At 49.0% G+C, this 22,602-nt stretch overlaps 1 protein-coding gene across 2 annotated transcripts; it reads right to left on the bottom strand.

Annotated features, from left to right (window-relative positions):
• Window positions 1-19,569: 19,569 nt before the first annotated feature.
• Window positions 19,570-22,369, bottom strand: LOC123162157 (protein RADIALIS-like 4). 2 transcript variants are annotated; one of them, XM_044579948.1, is made up of 2 exons: window positions 21,981-22,369; window positions 19,570-19,996 (listed from the first exon to the last, which is right to left on the bottom strand). In XM_044579948.1, coding segments are annotated over exons 1-2 (243 nt in total). In that variant the 5' UTR covers window positions 22,223-22,369; the 3' UTR covers window positions 19,570-19,995. The 2 variants fall into 2 exon arrangements, with proteins under 2 accessions (XP_044435883.1, XP_044435882.1); XM_044579947.1 differs by having other exon boundaries at window positions 21,984-22,364.
• Window positions 22,370-22,602: the final 233 nt, after the last annotated feature.

Here is a 22,602-nt window from a genome sequence, read left to right as displayed (position 1 = left end):
TACTTGTCCATGTTCGAATTGGCCACTATGGGATCCCTTCCCGCCTACGTTTTGGGGGAAGAGAACCAAGGCCACTATAAGTATAGGTTAGCCACCGCCACAGCAAAGGGTCGGATCCCGTCCGCTCATATCCACACCAGAGCAGACCTCGCGAGGTTGTTCTTCCCTTGTCCTAGTTCATCCTCAGCCCCTCGTGAGGCAAATCCACCACCAAACAGGAGTAGGGTTTTACATCGCAAGGTGGCCCGAACCTGGGTAAACTGATGTGTCCATCTTCTTCCTTGTTCATCGAGCTACACCGTGGGGGCGACAAACTGGTTGCCTGAAGGGGTTGACTTCTTCGCACACGCCCCAGAGTTCGAACCTTTTCTTGGGTCCGCGGAGCCCTAAATCTGACATTCGTAATACTACTTCAACGTTTTTCAAATACTTTTCAACATTTTCTCAAATGTGTTTTTGAAGAGTGTTTTTATATCTATGTAGAATATTTTAAAGTATAAAGAAAAGTTTAGAAAATAAAGCAAAAAAATCGAGAACATAAAACAGAAAAAAAAGGAGGTGGCCTCCCGCGTAGCTGGGCCGGCCCATCTGGGCTTGCCCAGACGCGAGGCTTCCCCCCTGTGATCGTTCAAAGCGAGACATAGGGGGGGAATCTATCCGACGCATTCTGCATCAATTGTCTGCGCGTCGCGTATGGGATGGAACGATCAACCTAATACGGGCCGGTTTTGGGAATGTTCTGGAAGGTCCCAATTCAATTTCCCGGGAAGGTTCCTCAACCGTTTTTCCTTTTCCTTTTTTTGTTTCTTTTTTTCTCCTTTCTCCTTTTTCCATTTCTTTTTCTTTTTCTTTCCCTTTTCGTTTATTTTTCTGTTTCTATTCTTATATTCTTTAAGTTTTTTTCTTTTCTTGTTCAAGTTTTTTCTTTTTCATCACTTGTTCAGGATTTCTAGAAATGTTCATTTTAAAAATTTGTTCATTTTTTCAGAAATGTTCCTAATTTGAATGTTAGCTCAGAAATTCCAAAAATGTTTTAGAATTTCAAATATTGTTAGGTTTCTTTACAAAAAAAGTTTGAAAATTCAAAAAGTTCCAATTTTTTAAAAATGTTTGCATTTTATGTTTTTGTTCACTCGTTCAGGAAATAACCGGAATTTCAAAACATGTTCCTACTTTCAATTTTTGTTCACAAATTTCATTAATTGTTCGTGTTTTTGTAAATTTGTTTGCAAATTTACAAAATGTTTGGAGAACTTGAAAAAATGTCGCATTTTTTAGTTCTGGTCATAAATTCAAAAAATGTTATGAGATTTCAAAAAATGTTCCTGCATTTCCAAATTTGTTCACATATTCTGAAAATGTTCGTCTTCATTTTGTTTGCGGATTCAAAGAATGTTCGAGATGTTTTAAAAAGAATTGTGTTTGCAAAGTTGTTTGTAATTTCCAAAAAAGTTTGCATTTTGAAGCAACTGTTCATTATTTTGACAAATGTTCATGTTTTGAAACAAATTCATAAATTAAAAAACTGTTCGAGAGTTTCAAAAAAATTCCAACTTTTCCGATTTTGTCTACATATTCGATTTTTTTTCATGTTCTCAAGTTTTGATCCTAAATGCAGAAGATGTTTAGGGAATTTTGGGAAAAAAGAATGTGTCTTGAGAAGTTGTTCATAATTTTGAAAAATGTTCACATTTTCAAATGATGGTCCTATGTTTCAGAAAATGTTTCTGTTTTTTAAGTATTTTTCATAATTTTAAAAATTGTTCTCGCTTTCAATTTTGTTCCCTTTTTCAAGAAACGGTTGAGAAACTCACAAAATGTCCACGTTTTTTCATAAAATGTTTGTGTTTTGAAAATTTTGTTCATAAATTTCAAAACGTCCGAGTTTTAAAAAATATTTACAATTTTTTAAAAAGAAAATAACCTTCGAAAATTCTAAAAAATTTAAGTTTGTTGCGGCTAATAATTCATAAGCACTGGGTTGCTATTTTTAGTTACAAATTTATATGAGTAACAATGGCTAGCGATTTTTCAGCGTTCTGGGATCGGGGGTACTCAGACTTGCCTGCCTGCGGCCCAGTTCATGGCCCTCCTTGACGGCCAGGTACGGCCTAGCTGCAATCCCCCCAAGACAAGAACCTCACGAGGCAAATGACGCCAAGACCTCCAGAGGAGCGGCCTCCCTAGGCTACCTCCCGCCACATGAGGCTCAAGATGACGTGAGCCGTGACGACCAAGGCCAGGCGGGTGCCAGCGGGCACAGGAGAGACAATTTCCTCTTTGGTGCTAAAGAGACAAGGACATGCGCGGGTTCCCGAGGAACGCCCCAAATGTTTCCCTTCTGGTGCAACAAGACCACAATCACAAGCTCGGCAGGACGGATGTCATCGCCGAGCCCACCACTACGTCATGGCTAGGACCTTTGCAGACGAAGACCACCTTTCGTCAGCATAAGATATACTTCCTGTCCTCGTTCAAAATTGGCCATTGTGGGATCCCTTCCCGCCTATTCGACAAGGGAAGAGGACCAGGGCCACTATAAATAGGGACTAGCCTCCACCATAGGGGGATGGACTCATCGCCACCCTGATCGATCCAACCTCATCAGCAGAGCCCTCGCGAGGCTGCTGACCACTGTACTAGTTTATCCACCGCCTCATCGTGAGGCCAATCCACCAAAGCGGGAGTAGGGTCTTACACTGCAAGGTGGCCCGAACCTGGGTAAATCTCTGTGTTCTTTCCTTCTCAGCAATCGCGCAAGCACGGTGAGATCGAGCCTTGGGCATAGTGAGCAAAGCGTCCCGGTGAAGTGAGGTTCTTTGTACACGCCCCCAGTTCGAACCTTACCGGGTTTTGCGGATCCCTGATTCCGACATTTGGTGCACCAGGTAGGGGCGTGTCGAAGCTCCATCCCTTCATCAACCGCGTTCCGTTCTCGCTCCACCGTGCCCATGGCTGAAGCTCGTTGTGTCCGCGCCGAGCGCCGGGCCACTCACGTCGCTTAGACGGCCCCGGCGGGCCGTGGCGCCCCTCATCGCTCCGCTTCCTCGATGGTCAACACCGCCACTGACCCTGCCGCTCACGAGCAGCATGATTCTTTGTTGCCTCCCTCCTTGCCGCATGACGGCCGCACCGCCACGCCTTCTCCCACCCCTGTCACGGTGTTGTCTTACCATGCTTGCCGCGGGCCAGCTAACGTGCAGGCCGCGCTCCTCATGGCGCAGGAACTGCTGCGCTACCGTCCCGCCAATAAGGGCTACGACACCTGGCTGGGCCACATCACCGAGCTCGTCAACACCGCCCGTGAGGCCTCGATGCCCTCCCACTTGCTCCGCCCCCCGCCGGCTCATGCGGGCAAGGTGGCGCATGGCGCCCCTCCACCTCCGCCTCGACGCAACACCGACTTCTCCCACCCCCAGCACAACCCGTCGCGTGTGGCCCTAGCTCCTGTGCGGGGTGAGGCCAGCTGCCAGGTTGTGCAACAGCCGCAGTACGATGCACGCGCTCCCCGCCGCTGCGCTAGCATCAGGATCAAGCCGCTGTGGAGGTCGCCCCGCCTAGGCGTCAAGACCGTGCCCCTCTAGTGCGGGTCGTGCCCGTGAGTGCGGCGGGCTGTTGCGCTTTCTCTCGCGAGCTACGCCGTGTCGTCTGGCCTGTCAAATTCAAGCCTGGCCTACCTCCGCGGTATGATGGCACCCATGACCCTGTGGAGTTCCCTCAGCTCTACGCGCTGAGCATCGAAGCAGCGAACGGCGACGACATGGTTATGGCGAACTGGTTCCTCATGGCCCTCAAGGATGGCACACGTTCCTGGATCACGAACCTTGCCGAGGGATCCATCTCCTCGTGGGACGAGCTCCACGAGAGTTTCACCGCCAGCTTCTAGGGTACCCGCGACCGCGCCCTCACCATCAGCAACTTGCGGCACATGAAGAAGCAGCTATGCAAGATCCTCCAGAAGTACATGCAGCACTTCAACCAAGTCCGCCTTAAGATCCCGAAGGCAACCGACGAGGCCATCATCTCCGCGTTTACAGATGGCATAATCGACCTCAAGATGAGCAAGGAGCTCGCCATCCATGACAACCTTTTCTCAGCTTTGGAGCTGTTCAACCTGGCTGACAAATGCGCCAGGGCGGAAGAAGGCCGCCTCTCCCGCCTCAAGCACCCCGAGGACGATCCTGAAGACAAGAAGGCCAAAGCCAAAGAAGCGAAGCGCAAGGGCCCAGCTATGCTGGCAGCGGAGCTCGAGCAAAAGTGTGGTCGTGTCCGCGACGAGCCAGCCAGAGACAATCATCGCCCATACTGCGTCTTCCACAACGCCCACACCCACAACACCAACGACTGCCAGGAGCTCAGGGCAATCCGCGACGAGCGCCTGGGCCGCCGCCCTGAGCGTGGTGACCGAGGCTACAGCCATGGAGGAGGTTGCGGGGACAGCCAGAACCCCCGTCAGGAATGGCGTGACCAACCTCGCGAGGGTAGCTGGCGTGACGAGCCTCATGAGGGCCCCTGGCATGACCAGCCTCATGAGGCCTGTCCTTAGGGCAACACCGGCCTCCCTCCACTATCGCTGCCGCCAAGAAGGAACAACGATAACCATCAGGATGATGGGGCTGGGGTTTCCAAGAGCCTCACGCGATCGCCTGCATTCTTGGCGGTGCCCAGGCACCCACCTCGCACCGTGTCTTCAAGAAATTCTCTCGTGAGGTGAACGCTGCCCTCCCAAAGCTTGAGGCCGCATGCCCCCTTAGGTGGTTGCAGTACGCCATCACCTTTGAATCCTGGACCACCTGAGGTGCGTGGCCACTTCCGAAACGCTCCCCATGCTCTGCACGCCCACCATCAGCAACATCGCAGTCACCAAGATCCTCATCGATGGTGGCACGGGCCTCAACATCCTTGATGTGGAGACGTTTGACATGCTCCAAGTGCCTTATGATCAGCTCATGCCCACCAAGCCCTTCTCCGGAGTGACCGATGGCTCCACCACACCCCTGGGGCAGGTGCCCCTCCCCATCACCTTCGGTAAGAGCGACAACTACCATGCCAAGCTCATCGACTTTGATGTCACCCACATTGGCCTCCCGTACAATGCCATCCTCGGGTACCCTGCCCTCGCCAAGTTCATGGCAGCAACCCACCACGACTACAACGTCCTGAAGATGCCAGGGTGCAGCAACGTCATCATGGTCGCCTGTGATGAGAAAGATGCGGTCTGCTCTCTTCAGCATGCCTACCGTGCCGCAGCAGCCGAACTCCGACGACGAGGGTGGCGCCTTGCCTCCCGAGGCCACCCAAGTGAAGAAGAAGCAGCTCCTTCCCAAGGGACGTCTAGAGACCAAGAAGCCCGCTAGTGACACCTCTGGCTCTGCGCCTACCACTAGGGTGCCCCTTCCTCCTGCATAGGAAGGCGCGCCCGATGCCTCCCTCAGGACGGGCTCGGGGGCTTCGATCTGGAGGGCCTCTGACCTAACCAAGGCAATGAGGGAGGTGCTCGGGCACCACTTGGAGGCGTGCTTTGATGCGCGCCCCCGCAAGCAAGGAGCAAGGCGCGAGGCACCAGGGGCACAGGAATTCGTCACCAACGCGATCGAGGAGCTTCAGGAGGCGCAAGCCATGTGTGGCGAGCATCGCCCCGCACCACCTAGTGCAGCTGCCGCCCCCGACACGGGTGACGGGCTGCACGTCTATGTCGACATCTCGGGTCTCAGCAGGGCCGCATCTCAGGGCATCTTCTGGCCATCGTGTGTCGGCCTGAGTGGGGGCTACCCCTGCAACTATGTCAGCATGCCCTTTAGCCTCATGAAAGTGGGAGCTACGTACCAGCGCCTCGCGCAGGCCGTGCGCGCATCTCATGAGGCCCGACGTCAGGCGGTGATGGCTCAGGAGGCCTTGGACCCTCACAAGCCCCCCAGGCCTTGGTGAGTCTCTTGAGCCTTCGGAGACCTCAGGCCCGTGAGGATCAAGCTTCATCGACTACCTCGACGCTTCAGCAGCTTCATTGCCAGGTGACCTTTTGGTTTGTTCAATTGAGGGCGCCCCTCGGGCTGCATTATCCTCAGGCTGTCAGGGACTGCCCCTTCAGCTGTATCGTTTTGCACATGTATCAGAACTAACTCTGTATTTAATGAATTTTCTAAGTATTCCAACCTACGTGCCCGGTGCTTCGTCGCCATGAATGTTGCTGCGCCCTAACAACCCAGCCCCCGGCCGCTTCATGATTAAGGGCTGGCACGACGTCTGTGCTTGGGTTTGTCCCTGCATCATTGATAAATCCAAGCAACCGAGCTTTGTCTCTCGGGCCAGTCCCGTGCACGTCACCTCCCAGGGTTCTGCTTTGTCCTCGCATGAGCTAATCAAGAGTGGGTGAGTCAGGGCACGCAACCTGGTTTGTATAACCACAGTTCGGCGCTTCACCATCGTGGGAGCCGTGCATCGGGTGTCTTTCCTCGGGGTTGTTGCATGAGAACAATGGGCACGGCGTCTGTGCTCGGATCCGTCCCTACAGCGTCGATAAACCCAACGACTGAGCTCTATCTAGCGGGTCGGTCCCATTCACGTCACCTCCTGGGTCCTTGGTGTTTGGCCTTCTCATGCGATGGCCTCCGGCGATTCATTTAGCGCAGGTTGTCCCCATCACACAAGTTTTGCATGTGCGCCCCGCGCAAGAAGATTCAGGTGCAACCCACCTTGAGGTAGGGCCTCGTGAGTCCCACGCTGGCTCACGGGTGCCCAGATACACCTCCTCTAGTTCTGCCGTGCCAGTCACACGTATGAACGAAACAAGGTTGTACACACCCGGTGACTCTAACACGGAGCTCTCTACCCACGTCCAAGTGGAAGCCCCATCCTCCGCGCTGGCGGATGACACGGTCGAGGAGCGACTATGCCCACACCCAAGTGGAATCCCCATTCTCCGCGCTGGCGGACGACACGGTCAAGGAGCGGCTATGCCCACGCTCAAGTCGAAGCCTCATGCTCCGCGTTGGTGGATAAACAACTAAGCGCACCCCAGGGGCTGCACCAACCTCAGGATAGCCTTTCAGCTCTTCACGCGGCCATGTCATGCAGCTTTACCCTGTGAGACATGCGCGAGGGGGCTGGACACATGGGCTACGCTTAGGCCAGGCCTGGCGCGAGCCACCTCATCAGGTCCCTGGTACCTGATCTTCTCGCGTCCCTCGCAGGCAAAAGCTGGCGAGGAAAGGTATGGAGGGCTCCGAATTAACCTTGTCATCACCCATGTTTCCTTCATGAGGGCTGCTCACACGTCAAGGGGGACCCCTGAGCATCGTGACCCAGGGGCCTCACTAGCCACCTAGCCCCTCACCCCTTGGTTTCGTCCTGGTGATCCGGATGCCCCAATGGCGATCGAGGTATGCGCGGGGCTAGGCCCTACTGACGTAGAGCACAAAGGCAAACAAGAAGGAAACAAAGCACGAAAAGGAAATCACGGAGTTCAAATAGTTATTACAGGCACCGAATGTTTTGCAAATTCAAGCAAATCTTACGCCTCCACGAGGCATGATAAGTGTCGTAGGTTGGAATCTAGGAGGAGGGGTCATCATCGCCATGGTCATCGCCGCCGCTTGTCCCAGTCACGGCGAGCTCGTCGTCAACGTTGTTGTCGCCGCCGTTGTCGCTGCCACCTGCATCCACCATCGGGGGCCCAGCATCAGGGATGCAGGTGAACTTCTTCACCAGCGCGTCCACGGGGTCCTTCACGGCCGCCGTCGCCACGGCACGAGACTCACGGGCAACCGGGACGATCACCGCGTCGAAATCAAAGCCAGGCTCGCGGAGGTAGAGGTGGTTGAAGACGAGTGTCGTGGCAGTGGCGAAAAGGTCGCGACACTCGTCCTCTAGGATAGTGTCCACCTTGGTGGCAGCGCCTTCGAGCGCCTCAGCGAGCTTGGAGGAGAGTCCTGTGTAGCCGCCCTCAAGGTCGCCAGCGGATCCTTGAAACCTCCCCAGCAGATTGAGTGCAGCGCCTTGCGAGACCTGAGCTCGGCAAGGGTCTTCTCCTGGGCGTCCAGCCGAGCAGTTGCCTCGGAGACATGCTTGGCATGAGACGTTTGGACCTCGACCACTTCCTCCTTCAGCTTGGTCAGGTGCTCGCATTCCGCGGCTTGATCGATAGTCACCTTAGACGGCGCAGAGTCGCGATCCCTAAGCCTTGCCTCACAAGCCTTGAGGTCCTCTTCTCTGTGCTGGAGCTGCTGTGCGCATGCGGCTTGTTCATCCTGAAGGGCTTCCCGGCTGGCCTTCACCTCGCTGCAATGCTTCTCGGCAGACGTTGTGCTGGCTAGTGATACATCTCCGTCGTATCTATAATTTTTTATTGTTCCATGCCAATATTATTCAACTTTCATATACTTTTGGCAACTTTTTATACTATTTTTTGGACTAACATATTGATCCAGTGCCCAGTGCCAGTTCCTGTTTGTTGCATGTTTTATGTTTCACAGAAACCCCATATCAAACGGAGTCCAAACGGGATAAAAACGGACGGAGAATTATTTTGGAATATTTATGATTTTTGGGAAGTAAAATCAACGCGAGACGGTGCCCGAGGTGGCCACAAGGTAGGGGGCGCGCCTACCTACCCTGGGCGTGCCCCTGACCCTCGTGGGCCCCTCATAAGGCGATTGACGCTCTTCTTTTGCTGCAAAAAAGCTAATTTTCTGAGAAAAATCTGGGCGAAAGTTTCAACTCAATCGGAGTTACAGATCTTCGAATATAAAAGAAACGGTGAAAGGGCAGAATCTGAGAACGCAGAAACAGAGAGACAGAGAGACATATCCAATCTCGGAGGGGCTCTCTCCCCTCCCACACCATGGAGACCATGGACCAAAGGGGAAACCCTTCTCCCATCTAGGGAGAAGGTCAAGGAAGAAGAAGAAGAAGAAGAAGAAGGGCTCTCTCCCCCTTGCTTCCGATGGCGCTGGAACGCCGCCGGGAGCCATCATCATCACCGCGGTCTACGCCAACACCTCCGCCATCTTCACCAACATCTCCATCACCTTCCCCCATCTATATTCAGCAGTCCACTCTCCCGCAACCCGCTATACCCTCTACTTGAACATGGTGCTTTATGCTTCATATTATTATCCAATGATGTTTGTTGCCATCCTATGATGTCTGAGTAGATTTTCGTTGTCCTACCGGTGATTGATGAATTGCTACGATTGGTTTAATTTGCTTGTGGTTATGTTGCTGTCCTATTGTGCCCTCCGTGTCGCGCAAGCGTGAGGGATTGTCGTTGTAGGGTGTTGCAATACGTTCATGATTCGCTTATAGTGGGTTGCTTGAGTGACAGAAGCATAAACCCGAGTAAGGGGGTTGTGGCGTATGGGATAAAGAGGACTTGATGCTTTAATGCTATGGTTGGGTTTTACCTTAATGATCTTTAGTAGTTGCGGATGCTTGCTAGAGTCCCAATCATAAGTGCATATGATCCAAGAAGAGAAAGTATGTTAGCTTATGCCTCTCCCACATAAAACTTGCTATCGGTCTAGTAAGGTAGTCAATTGCTTAGGGACAATTTCACAACTCCTACCACCACTTTCCACACTCGCTATATTTACTTTATTGCTTCTTTATCTCAACAGCCCCTACTTTTTATTTACGTGTTCTTTATTATCTTGCAAACCTAGTTTCATACTTGTTCTAGGTAAGGCGAACACTAAGCGTGCATAGAGTCGTATCAGTGGCAGATAGGACTTGAGAGAATATTTGTTCTACCTTTAGCTCCTCGTTGGGTTCGACACTCTTACTTATTGAAAGAGGCTACAATTATCCCCTACACTTGTGGGTTATGAAGACCTTTTTCTGGCGCCGTTGCCGGGGAGTCATAGCGTGGGGTGAATATTCTTGTGTGTGCTTGTTTGCCTTATCACTAAGTAATTTTTATTTGCTGTTCTAAGTTGTTCTCTATCTTTAGTTATGGATATGGAACACGAAATACCAAAAAAATTAGGTGTACTTGCTACTCATGGAGATGGGGAACCTCCTAAAACCCTCGATGCTCGTTATGTGAAAGAGATTATGTACTACTTGGATAATCCTGAGAAAACCCCATTCAATTATGTTATGGGAGACATGTTGAATCAACGTGAATACTTTAGGGATTATCGCTTGACACAAAAAGGGAAACTATTATGGGATCAAATTTATATGTTGCGTTGGTATGCTCGGGATCTATGCTTGAGACATGATTATACTTGTTGCTATAGGATGAAGGCTCCACACCTTCCCTTTTCATGCAAATTTAATGATGATAAAACCTTGGCTTCTTATGCTAATGGTATCTATGATTACTATGATGTGGAACAAATAGAAGAATTCATTGCTTTTATGGGTGCTTATGAGATTGAATCTACGTTTAAAGAGTTTGAAGATTTTGATGATTCAGTTTACAGACCTGAAAATTTTTCTATACTTAGATATTGCTATGAAAATTACGAATACAATTCCGATATTGATGCATTTATTGAGAAAGTCTCCACTGTCCAAGAAGAGACTAATATTTTGTAGGAAGCTATGGAAGAATAAATTGATGAAACTGTGAGCACATTGGATGAAAAAGATGATGAGGAGAGCGAAGAACAAAAGGAGGTAGTGCGGATTATCTACCCTTGCCCACCTTCTAATGAGAGTAACTCTTCAACTCATACATTGTTTAATTCACCTTCGTGCTTACTGAAGGATGATTGCTATGATGATTGTTATGATCCTGTTGATTCTCTTGAAATATCCCTTTTTGATGATGCTTGTTATGCTTGTGGCCAAGATGCCAATATGAATTATGCTTATGGAGATGAACTTGCTCCTTATGTTAAACATGAAATTGTTGCTCCCACACATGATAGTCCTATTATCTTTTTGAATTCTCCCGACTACACTATATCGGAGAAGTTTGTGCTTATTAAGGGTTCTATTGATGGGTTGCGTTTTACTACTACACATGATGATTTTGATAGATATAATATGCATGTGCTTGCTTCTCCTACTTGCAATTATTATGAGAGAGGAACTATATCTCCACCTCTCTATGTTTCCAATATGATAAAATTGCACGAAACCGCTTATAGTGTGCATTGGCCTTTACTTGGTGTGCATGAATTGCTCTCTTATGACATGCCGATGCATATGAAGAGAGTTAGACTTTGTTGTTGCATGATATATGTTACTTTGTGCTCACTACTAAATTACAAATCATTGTTAATTAAAATTGGCTTTGATATACCTTGGGATCCAGGTGGATCCATTACTTGAGCACTATATGCCTAGCTTAATGGCTTTCAAGAAAGCGCTGCCAGGGAGACAACCCGGAAGTTTTAGAGAGTCATTTATTTCTGTTGAGTGCTTTTATATAGTTTAAAAAAATAAAAAAAATTAAAAGGGGAACCCAAAACTTTTCAAAAAGGAAAGTGAAAGTGAGAAAGACAAGCATTGTTGAAGTGGGAGAGCTCCTTGAACTTTGTTCATGCTCACGGAAAACTTTGTGATTCTTAATTACATAAACTTTTCATCAAAAAAAATTATCCCCTTGTACAGTTCCATTGTATTATAAAAATAATGTACCATGGTTTGCCTTTAGGATGTTTACAATGCTTGTTGGTTTGTACGGTGCAGGACAGAAACTTTGGCTGTAGTGCGCGATTTTACATTTTTTACTGGAACGTCAAATGGTTCTGATTCTTTTTGCACTCTCTTGCTGTACAATTTTTTTATTTTTACTAATTTTAGAATTGTTGGGGTACCAGAAGTATGGTGAATGTTCAGATTGCTACACATTGTTCTGTTTTTGACAGATTCTGTTTTTGATGCATAGTTTACTTGTTTTGATGAAACTATCAATTTCTATCAGTGGATTAAGCCATGGAAAAGCTATATTACAGTAGACACAATGAAAAAACAAAATATGAATTGGTTTGCAATAGTACCTAGAGTAGTGATTTGCTTTATTATACTAACGGATCTTACCGAGTTTTCTGTTGATGTTTTGTGTGGATGAAGTGTTTGATCGAGAAGGTCTCGATATGAGGAAAAGGAGGAGAGGCAAGAGCTCAAGCTTGGGGATTCCCAAGGCACCCCAAGTAAATATTCAACGAGACTCAAGCGTCTAAGCTTGGGGATGCCCCGGAAGGCATCCCCTCTTTCTTCAACAAGTACCGGTATGTTTTCGGATTCATTTCGTTCATGCGATATGTGCAAGTCTTGGAGCGTCTTTTGCATTTAGTTTTCACTTTTCTTTTATGCATCATGCTGGTATGAGATAGTCCTTGGTTGATTTATAGAATGCTCATTGCACTTCACTTAAATCTTTTGAGTGTGGCTTTATAGAATGCTTCATGTGCTTCACTTATATCATTTGAAGTTTGGATTGCCTGTTTCTCTTCACATAGAAAACCGGCATTTGTAGAATGCTCTTTTGCTTCACTTATATTTGTTAGAGCGTGGGCATATATTTTGTAGAAAGAATTAACTCTCTTGCTTCACTTATATCAATTTAGAGATATGACAGGAATTGGTCATTCACATGATTAGTCATAAAATCCTACATAAAACTTGTAGATCGCTGAATATGATATGTTTGATTCCTTGCAATAGTTTTTTCGATATAGAGATGATAATACGTGGGAGGTACTAGTAGATGGTTGTGTTTAGTAAGGATATTGGTGTTAAGGTTTGTGATTCCTGAAGCATGCACATATGGTCTACTCACTATGTAACCAAATTGGCGTGCATTGTATTTTGATTGTTTATCTTTGCTGAAGGTCGGGGGCGCGCGATGGTTAACTCCTACCAACCTCCCCCCTAGGAGCATGCGTGTAGTACTTTGTTTCGATGGCTAATAAATTTTGCAATAAGTATGTGAGTTCTTTATGACTAATGTTGGGTCCATGGATTATACGCGCTCTCACCCTTCCATCATTGCTAGCCTCTTCGGTACCGTGCATTGCCCTTTCTCACCTCGAGAGTTCGTGCAAACTTCGCCGATGCATCCAAACCCCGTGATATGATACGCTCTATCACACATAAGCCTCCTTATATCTTCCTCAAAACAGCCACCATACCTACCTATCATGGCATTTCCATAGCCATTCCGAGATATATTGCCATGCAACTACCATCATCATCATATACATGACTTGAGCATTCATTCTCATATTGCTTTGCATGATAGTAAGATAGCTAGCATGATGTTTTCATGGCTTGACCGTTTTTTGATGTCATTGCTACGCTAGATCATTGCACATCCCGGTACACCGCCGGAAGCATTCATATAGAGTCATATCTTTGTTCTAGTATTGAGTTGTAATATTGAGTTGTAAGTAAATAAAAGTGTGATGATCATCATTAGAGAGCATTTCCCCGTGAAAAAAAGAGGCCAAAGAAGCCTAAATAAAAAGGGGGGCAAAGAAGCCCACCAAAAAAGAAAAAAAGAAAAAGAAAAGGGGCAATGTTACTATCCTTTTACCACACTTGTGCTTCAGAGTAACACCATGTTCTTCATATAGAGAGTCTCCTATGTTATCACTTCCATATATTAGTGGGAATTTTCATTATAGAACTTGGCTTGTATATTCCAACGATGGGCTTCCTCAAATGCCCTAGGTCTTCATGAGCAAGCAAGTTGGATGCACACCCATTTAGTTTTCAGTTTGAACTTTCATACACTTATAGCTCTAGTGCATCTGTTGCATGGCAATCCCTACTCCTCGCATTGACATCAATTGATGGGCATCTCCATAGCCCGTTGATTAGCCGCGTCGATGTGAGACTTTATCCCTTTTTGTCTTCTCCACATAACCTCCACCATCATATTCTATTCCACCCATAGTGCTATATCCATGGCTCACGCTCATGTATTGCATGAGAGTTGAAAAAGTTTGAGAATACTAAAGTATGAAACAATTGCTTGGCTGACACCGGGATAGGCATGAGGGGTACCTTGTGTTAAGAAAAGGGAGCATACAAGACTATATGATTTTGTAGGGATAACATTCTAAAGCATTGATATTTTGAAAGGCATGATCGTTTGTTGGGATGCCCTAAGTATTATTGTTTTTATGTCAAATGATATACTATTGCTTTGAATCACTCGTGTCTTAATATTCATACCATGATTAGATATTTGATCAAGATTATGCTAGGTAGCATTCTTTTTTATCATTTACCTACTCGAGGACAAGCAGGAATTAAGCTTGGGGATGCTGATACGTCTCCGTCGTATCTATAATTTTTGATTGTTCCATGCCAATATTATTCAACTTTCATATACTTTTGGCAACTTTTTATACTATTTTTTGGGACTAACATATTGATTCAGTGCCTAGTGCCAGTTCCTATTTGTTGCATGTTTTATGTTTCGCAAAAACCCCATATCAAACAGAGTCCAAACGGGATAAAAACGGACGGAGAATTATTTTGGAATATTTATGATTTTTGGGAACTAAAATCAACGTGAGACGGTGCCTGAGGTGGCCACGAGGTAGGGGGGCGCGCCTGCCTACCCTGGGCACGCCCCTGACCCTCGTGGGCCCCTCGTAAGGCGGTTAACGCTCTTCCTTTGCCGCAAGAAAGCTAATTTTTGAAGAAAAATCTGGGCGAAATTTTCAACCCAGTCGGAGTTACGGATCTCCGTATATAAAAGAAACTGTGAAAGGGCAGAATGTGAGAATGCAGAAACAGAGAGAGACAGATCCAATCTCGGAGGGGCTCTCGCCCCTCCCACACCATGGAGACCATGGACCAGAGGGGAAACCCTTCTCCCATCTAGGGAGAAGGTCAAGGAAGAAGAAGAAGAAGGGGAGCTCTCTCCCCCTTGCTTCCGATGGCGCCGGAACGCTGTCGGGGGCCATCATCATCACCGCGATCTACACCAACACCTCCGCCATCTTCAACAACATCTCCATAACCTTCCCCCATCTATATTCAGCGGTCCACTCTCCCGCAACCCGTTGTACCCTCTACTTGAACATGGTGCTTTATTCTTCATATTATTATCCAATGATGTGTTGCCATCCTATGATGTCTGCGTAGATTTTCATTGTCCTACCGGTGATTGATGAATTGCTATGATTGGTTTAATTTGCTTGTGGTTATGTTGCTATCCTATTGTGCCCTCCGTGTCGTGCAAGCGTGAGGGATTCCCGTTGTAGGGTGTTGCAATACGTTCATGATTCGCTTATAGTGGGTTGCTTGAGTGACAGAAGCATAAACCTGAGTAAGAGGGTTGTGGCGTATGGGATAAAGGGGACTTGATGCTTTAATGATATGGCTGGGTTTTACCTTAATGATCTTTAGTAGTTGCGGATGCTTGCTAGAGTCCCAATCATAAGTGCATATGATCCAAGAAGAGAAAGTATGTTAGCTTATGCCTTTCCCACATAAAACTTGCTATCGGTCTAGTAAGGTAGTCAATTGCTTAGGGACAATTTCATAACTCCTACCACCACTTTTCCACACTCACTATATTTACTTTATTGCTTCTTTATCTAAACAGCCCCTACTTTTTATTTATGTGTTCTTTATTATCTTGCAAACATATCCAACAACACCTACAAAGTACTTCTAGCTTCATACTTGTTCTAGGTAAGCCGAACACTAAGCATGCGTAGAGTCGTTTCAGTGGCAGATAGGACTTGAGAGAATATTTGTTCTACCTTTAGCTCCTCGTTGGGTTCGACACTCGTAATTATCGAAAGAGGCTACAATTATCCCCTACACTTGTGGTTTATCATCCAGCGCCACATCGCGAGCTGCCTTTGCCTCGGCGGCCTCCTTCCTGCTCTCTGCGGTGGCAGCTTCGGCTCGGCCCCAGGTCGTCCTAGTGGACGCGTCGGCCTGGAGCCACCCCGAGATGATCCCTAGGCACTCCCTCAGGAGGCACCTATCGTTGTCTTGAAGGTCAGCCCGGATCCGGCCAAGTGCGGTGTAGGCCTCGTCCAGAGCCCCGGGCATGATCAAGGGGCTGCAGTTCGCAAGCGCGAGGGTCTGGCTGGGAGGCGGCGTTGGCACGTCGGCAGGCTCTGTCCCCGGGAAAGCACTAGCGAGGTCGACTTGGGCCGCCGGAGGCTCCAGGCTCCCCTCAGGCACGATGGGGGCTGACGACTTCATGACTTGCTGGTTCATGGGGGCTGGCTCCTCCTAAAGTTGTGTCGTTGCACCCTCGGGGGTGAATTCCGCTAGAAGGGGTGGGGAGTCACCCCCTCCATAGGCACTGGGGTTGCCACGTCTGCGGCAAGGAGTGCCGCCTCGTGAGCCTCCGAGTCCCTAGCGCCCGGTCTCCCAAGTAACGTCGGCAAGGCGCCAGGAGTAGGTGTTACACCCGTGCGCTTGGGCGCGGCGCCACCTGAACGACCAAGGGTTGTGCTTGGCTGGCGCGATGCGCTTCCGCGCCCGCCGCAACCACGACCAGACGTTGGTAGCACCCTCAGGACAGGGGGCTCCTTCGACTCAGTACCCGCCTTCTTCTTCTTCTCCATCACGTCGCCGCTCCTGGCCATCAATAGGAAAAGTGTTGTGAGCACATGTGCAATCTATACTCGACCAAAGGCAAGGTAGGTTACTTACTCCTCAGCCGCAATCCACTTCCTCTTCTTCTCCTTCTCGATGATGGTCAAGACGCCCCCGCTCTTCTTCGGCGGCCTTGGCCGCGCCCAAGGGACGATAGGGGTGCTCCCCGATGAGCCCCGGTGTGGCGCTGCCGCCCGAAGAGGTGAGGAGGTCACCCTAAAGGGTCATGGCTGGTGGGGCCGCGTCTGCCCCAGCAGGGACCGCCCCACATTTCGGCTGCGGCTCAGACAGGGACGAGACCAGTGTCTCAACCGCCCCGCTGGAGCGTGGGGAGCCCTCCGGAGGGGGCGCGCCCGTGCGTTTCCTCGGGGTCACCTGGGTAGATGTCAGTGTGGTCTGGGGGGTAGGCCCTGACCTCCTGAGGACCCTGGCGGAGCATGGGGAGTTCGCGGCCGGGGGCTCGTTGGTGTCGTCGTCGTCTTCAAGGTTGCGGAGGAGCTCGCTCTGCGACGGAGGGGACACTTCCTCCAGGTCATCGTCCTCGGTCTCCTTCGAGTCCTCCTCGCCGATGCTGTCGCCGGAGGACACCGGCATGGGGGAGTTGGGGTGCTCGGACGGCATGAGCCCTAGCCGGTGTCTTCTCGGGCAGCTCCGTTGGGAGCTCCAGGCACGGATCGAGGCCCTTGGTATCCAGGAAGACCCAGCGGTGCCTGAAGCCTTCCACCTTCTTCCCGGCCTTCAGGAGCACCTTCCCGCTCTGGACTGCGATGAAGGAGACGCACGCCGACAGCTGCGTGCTGTCATGGAACCGCAGGCTGAAGTAGTGGCGAAAGAGGGCCATTGAGGGCCTCATGCCTACGAAGGCCTCGCAATAGAAGGCGAAGATAGACAGGAGCGGGATGGAGTAGGGCTGAAGATGAAGGGCCTGGATCTCGTAGTGCTCGAGGACGGCGGTGAAGAACCCTGAGAAGGGCGGGACGATCCCAGAGAAGATATTATGGATGAAGAAGGGATAGACCGTCTTCGCTAAGGTGCCCGGCTCTGCTGAGCCGCGCCATATCAGGGTCTGCCCCCACTCCATGGAGTCGCCCGCCATCAACGGAAGCACTGGGGTGAGGCCCCCTCCTTGGCAATGGTGGATGCCATAAGCGCAGGCAAGGGGGAAGAGGAGGCCGAGGCATGGGCCTCAGACTTCGACTTCTCGATGGGCGCCATGTGAGGAACTCGTGAAGCTTGGAGAGCAAGAAGGGCAGCGCCTCGCTCAGATCTGGAGGAACTTCTCACGAAGGAGAGGGGATCTGAGCAGAAGGAGGGAGGCGCAAGGTAGAAGAGCAATGATGGAACCGCAGCGTGCGCCAGGCTTTTGTCAGCCCGGACAGTTGCCGAGGCAACATGGGGAAGCGGGGGCGCCAGCGTCCCGTCATGCCCCATGCGTCGAGCCTGTTCCGCAGGCGATTGGGGCCCGTGGCGCTTCACCCTTCACTCCTTGCCTTCACCCTGAAGCCAGGCGGGCATGCCTTGGGTCCGGGGGGCTACTATCGGCGTTCTGGGATCGGGGGTACCCAGACTTACCTGCCTGTGACCTAGCACGTCGCCCTCCTTGACGGCCCGGTATGGCCCAGCTGCAAGCCCCCCAAGACAACAATACCCTTGCGAGGGCTCCGGCACTATGAGGCGAACGACACCAAGACCTCCAGAGGAGCGGCTCCGCAGGCTGCCTCCCGAGGAGCGGACTTTTCTATGCAGACCTCCCGCCTCATGAGGCTTAAGATGACGTGAGCCATGACGACCAAGGCCAGGTGGGCACCAGCGGGCGCAGGAGTGCTAGTTTCCTCTTTGGTGCTAAAGAGACAAGGACATGCGCGGGTTCCCAAGGGAGGCCCCAAAGATTTCCCTTCTGGTGCAACGAGACCATGATCACGAGCTCGGCAGGACGGATGTCATCGCCGAGCCCACCACTGCGTCATGGCCAGGACCTTTGCAGGCGAAGACTACCTTTCGTCAGGATAAGACGTACTTCCTGTCCCCGTTCAAAATTGGCCGTTGTGGGATCCGTTCCCGCCTGTGCGATAAGGGAAGAGGACCAGGGCCACTATCAATAGGGACTAGCCTCCACCATAGGGGGTGGACTCATCGCCACCCTGATCGATCCATCCTCATCAGCAGAGCCCTCGCGAGGCTGCTGACCGCTGTACTAGTTCATCCACCGCCTCCTCATGAAGCCAATCCACCAAAGCAGGAATAGGGTCTTACACCGCAAGGTGGCCTGAACCTGGGTAAATCTTTGTGTTCTTTCCTTCTCAACAATCGCGCAAGCACGGTGAGATCGAGCCTTGGGCATAGCGAGCAATGCGTCCCCGGTGAAGTGAGGTTCTTCGTACACGCCCCAGAGTTTGAACCTTACTGGGTTTGCGGATCCCCAATTTCGACAGATTTTGGTTCACTGGTAGCCGGCCCAGGTTTTGAATGTTTAGATTTTGCCGCTGTCGTTTGTTTCTTAAACAACGCGTTGCATTTATAGCTCAAAAGCTTGTCGGGCGGACCGGCTAGCACTGCACGTTATGATCCCCAAAGTCTGGGGTTTGATTCACAGGTCTAACCCTCCATTTTTTAGTGTTTTTTCCACCACGTGAAGTGCCACCACGTGGCACTCTAATATGGGCCGACCTAGATGAGCCGCGACCTGCGTGAGACCTCGACTCTATTTTTTGGCGTTTTTTCCATCACATGAAGTGCCACCACGTGCCACTCTAATATAGGCCGGCCTAGATGAGCCGCGACCAGCGCAAAACCTCGACTCTCTGAAGCAGAGAGCGTCACATAGTAGGTCCACTCTGAGCTATATGTGCCGTCCATTCTGGTTTTCCTGAAATAAGGATTCCCCAAGGTTTATATAGAGCTACTCTATTTGAATCGCGAGTAGAAAAAAATGTAGAGCTACTCTATTTTTTGGGACACGCCATGAAAAAGGAGAACTGGAGAATTCCCGATGACGCGCGAGTCCAAAGCCGAAAAATGTCATGGCAGAAGTCGCCACCGGCAATAAGTAGTCCGTAGACCAGAATTTCCATTAGACAAATATATATATCAGGTAACAGATTCGACTGGGAGACAGACCACTGCACCAGCATACAAGCGCCCGTCCCGTCCGATACCTCCGGCGGTGCCACTGCTACACGCATAGCTGGGGACATGGCTCGTGGCGTGGGTCATATACACGAAGACAATGCGTACAAAATATACGGAAGATACAGCTCCGATGCGGCACTTGATTATGTCTCGGACTTTATTCTTGTCGTAGTGCCATCATCATCCGAGAGCTATGACCCGATAACGATCACCATGGGGTCATGTGTATCTAGTAGTGTAGATAGTACTGGTTTCATGCTGGAAAGGCAGGCAGGATGCTAGCTGTGCTCGAGTCTTGTACCAGCCCAGCGATCACTGGCTCTTCAGGTACCTTGGCCTGGAAAAAGGAGAGAATAAACCGAGGGTTAGTCTACCTATGTTCCGGAGGCAACGAGGGAACTGAAAAACTGAAAAGACCATGGATTGATATAGGCATAGATTTAATGGCTGAAAATGAAATCCACGAACGAAATAGAAATGCTTGGCTCACATTGTAACAAGTCTGAATGTTCCCTGTAAAGGAATAGATGCCGACAGAAACAAAGAAGAGGGTCTTTCCAGTGAAGGACATTAATTTGGAAATAACATATAGAAGCGGATCTATTCTAGGCTAGGGGCAGGAGGAAGAAATCTAGGATTGGAATTTGTCATGTACGTCCATATGCAAAAGGAGAGAATCAACTGAGGGTTAGTGTAGCTTCATAGGCATGAATTTAATGGCTGAAAAAAGAAATCCACAAACGAAATAGAAATGCTTGGCTCACAGTATAACAAGTCTGAATGTTCCCTGTAAAGGAAGAGATGCTGACAGAAACAAAGAAGAGAGGGTCTTTTCCAGTGAAGGACATTAATTTGGAAATAACATATAGAAGCGGATCTATTCTAGTCTAGGGGGCAGGAGGAAGAAACCTAAGATTGGAATTTGTCCTGTACGTCCATATGCGAGAGAACAAAACATCAACTGTTGAGATGAGCGGCACTTTATGCGAAAGGACATCAAGCTTTAAGGGACTGAGCCCGCAAGCTTTACGCGCAAATCTTGAGCAAAAGCATGCTCTAGCTGCCTGCTTACTACACTTTTTTTGGTATTCCGGACAAATTAGTCTCCCGTCCCAACTGTGGTATCTCCTTTTTTTGCCAATTAAGGGCATGCTATGGTTAAAACATACAGTAGCTTATAAGCCTAATAAAGGCGCGCTACTTTTGAGGTTAGTTACCAGATGGACTGTAGGATATATTCTGATGCTGTCCTTTCTTCACCGTCTTTATAAGACCAACTGATAAAGCCCGAAAAATAAACCTGTGTCTATATAGTGATAAACCTGTGTTTATATAAGTGATAAACCTAACAGCAGTTCATTAGTACAGCCGCCACGTGGAACATCGCTGAGCAACACCATTTTGAATTATTTTTTCTTGGCGAAACAAATTGCGATCAGGTCAAGGCGAAGGAAGATTATCTTGGTCGTGTTTAAAGTACATGACTGAATCATTGTTGGATAAAACGCAAAAAAAATTGTTAAAACGTAATAAAAAAAACTAAGACCTAGTTATTTTGCATGTTGCTTTCAGAAACCAATTATTTCCTTTATGACTAGTTTGACTGAGTTGGAATTACAATTGATGCTCTGAGCAAGTTAATCTCATTAAAAGTTTACCAGATTGGTTAATATTTATCATAAAGGGCTCTAGAAATTAATACACCACAAGGTTTTAGTGAGGAGTTCATGCCTTGTGTAGGCGAAACAAGCTTAAGGATAATAATGAACAAGATCGTCAAAAGATGATAATATTTGTTCAGACAAAGCATGTGCTCTTTCCACAATGATATGTATGTGAAAAAGCAAAGCGCATGATTGGCTACGGTCAGTGAAATGAGTGACGGAACAAAAATATGTCATGGATTAGTCAAGTAAATAGATACCCAAGAATGGTAAAGAAGTAAATGCTACTACATTTGCAAGATGACATAAACTACAAACAAAATTCAGTAGGGAGAACTTACGTTTTTCCTAAAGGTCAAGAGATAACCAAATATAGCATTTGCAAGACATGTAGAGTAAGAAGGGAACAGAGAAGTCGATGCCCAAGGGAGCAGCAAGAGACCATGCATATTAGTAGAGCGAAATGCATGTATGGAAGGAATATAAAGCATCCAGTGCAGGTGACTGCACGGAGAAAGCTAACCAGGCCGGCCGAAAGGAACACCGCCCTTTCCCTTTGCACACACCACATGAGTAGTAGAGGGTGGCCAATTATGTGATGATGCATGTACATGGATGGAACAGTCCAGAACTAGGAGATTCAGACAGACTACTTACTACCTCTGCCCATCGCTGCTGCCACCGCCCTTGGTGTTGTTGCTGCTGCTGCCGGCACCGTTTGTATGAATCTCGTTCACGTCTTTTTCCAGCTCCGCGAAGTGCTTCTTCACATCCTCCACCGACTTGCCGTCGCCAACCTCCCGCGCCACGTTCTGGAAGTAGTCTGGCGCGTCCTTGTCGTACTTGTTTAGCGCCACCTCGAACACCTTATTCTGCTTGAATGTCCACGATGAACTCATGCTTGACTGGGCTGTGGCTTCTCAACAAGAAAGAAAACTAAGGTGGATTGAAATGACTACTGTTACTACTACTACTACTAGTAGTGCTACTATGGTTGCTAGATCACCGGGCTTGGCTTGTGTTTGTATGCAACAAGAGTGGTGGCAATGGTGCAGCTTATATAGTGGGAGGAGAGGCTAGTTGGAGAATAATGCTTGTGAATGGTGGGGGTGGATTGGAGGTGTTAGCAGCAGTGCCAGTGGGCAAATCAGTGACAAGCTTGCATAGGAGCCACAAGAAGAAAGAAAGAAAGAAGAAAGGAAATGAGAGATTTCATTTCATATTTTCATTGTACGAAATGAAATGCCTGGGAGAATCTGCATCGCCTCCTCGGGTCTGC

The sequence above is a fragment of the Triticum aestivum genome, chromosome 7B (genome assembly GCF_018294505.1).
Source record: "Triticum aestivum cultivar Chinese Spring chromosome 7B, IWGSC CS RefSeq v2.1, whole genome shotgun sequence".
NCBI classification, from domain to species: Eukaryota; Viridiplantae; Streptophyta; class Magnoliopsida; order Poales; family Poaceae; genus Triticum; species Triticum aestivum.
Note: the sequence above shows the minus strand (reverse complement) of the source record. Positions and strands in the feature narration are given on the sequence as shown.

Bases quoted from the DNA above. Each gene is read 5' to 3' on its own strand.
- LOC123162157 (XM_044579947.1), bottom strand. From the start codon at position 22,222: ATGAGTTCATCGTGGACATTCAAGCAGAATAAGGTGTTCGAGGTGGCG. The intron at 19,997-21,983 runs GTAGTAAGTAGT...TCCTTTTTCCAG, and splicing joins GGCAGCAGCGATGGGCAGAG to GCCAAGGTACCTGAAGAGCC.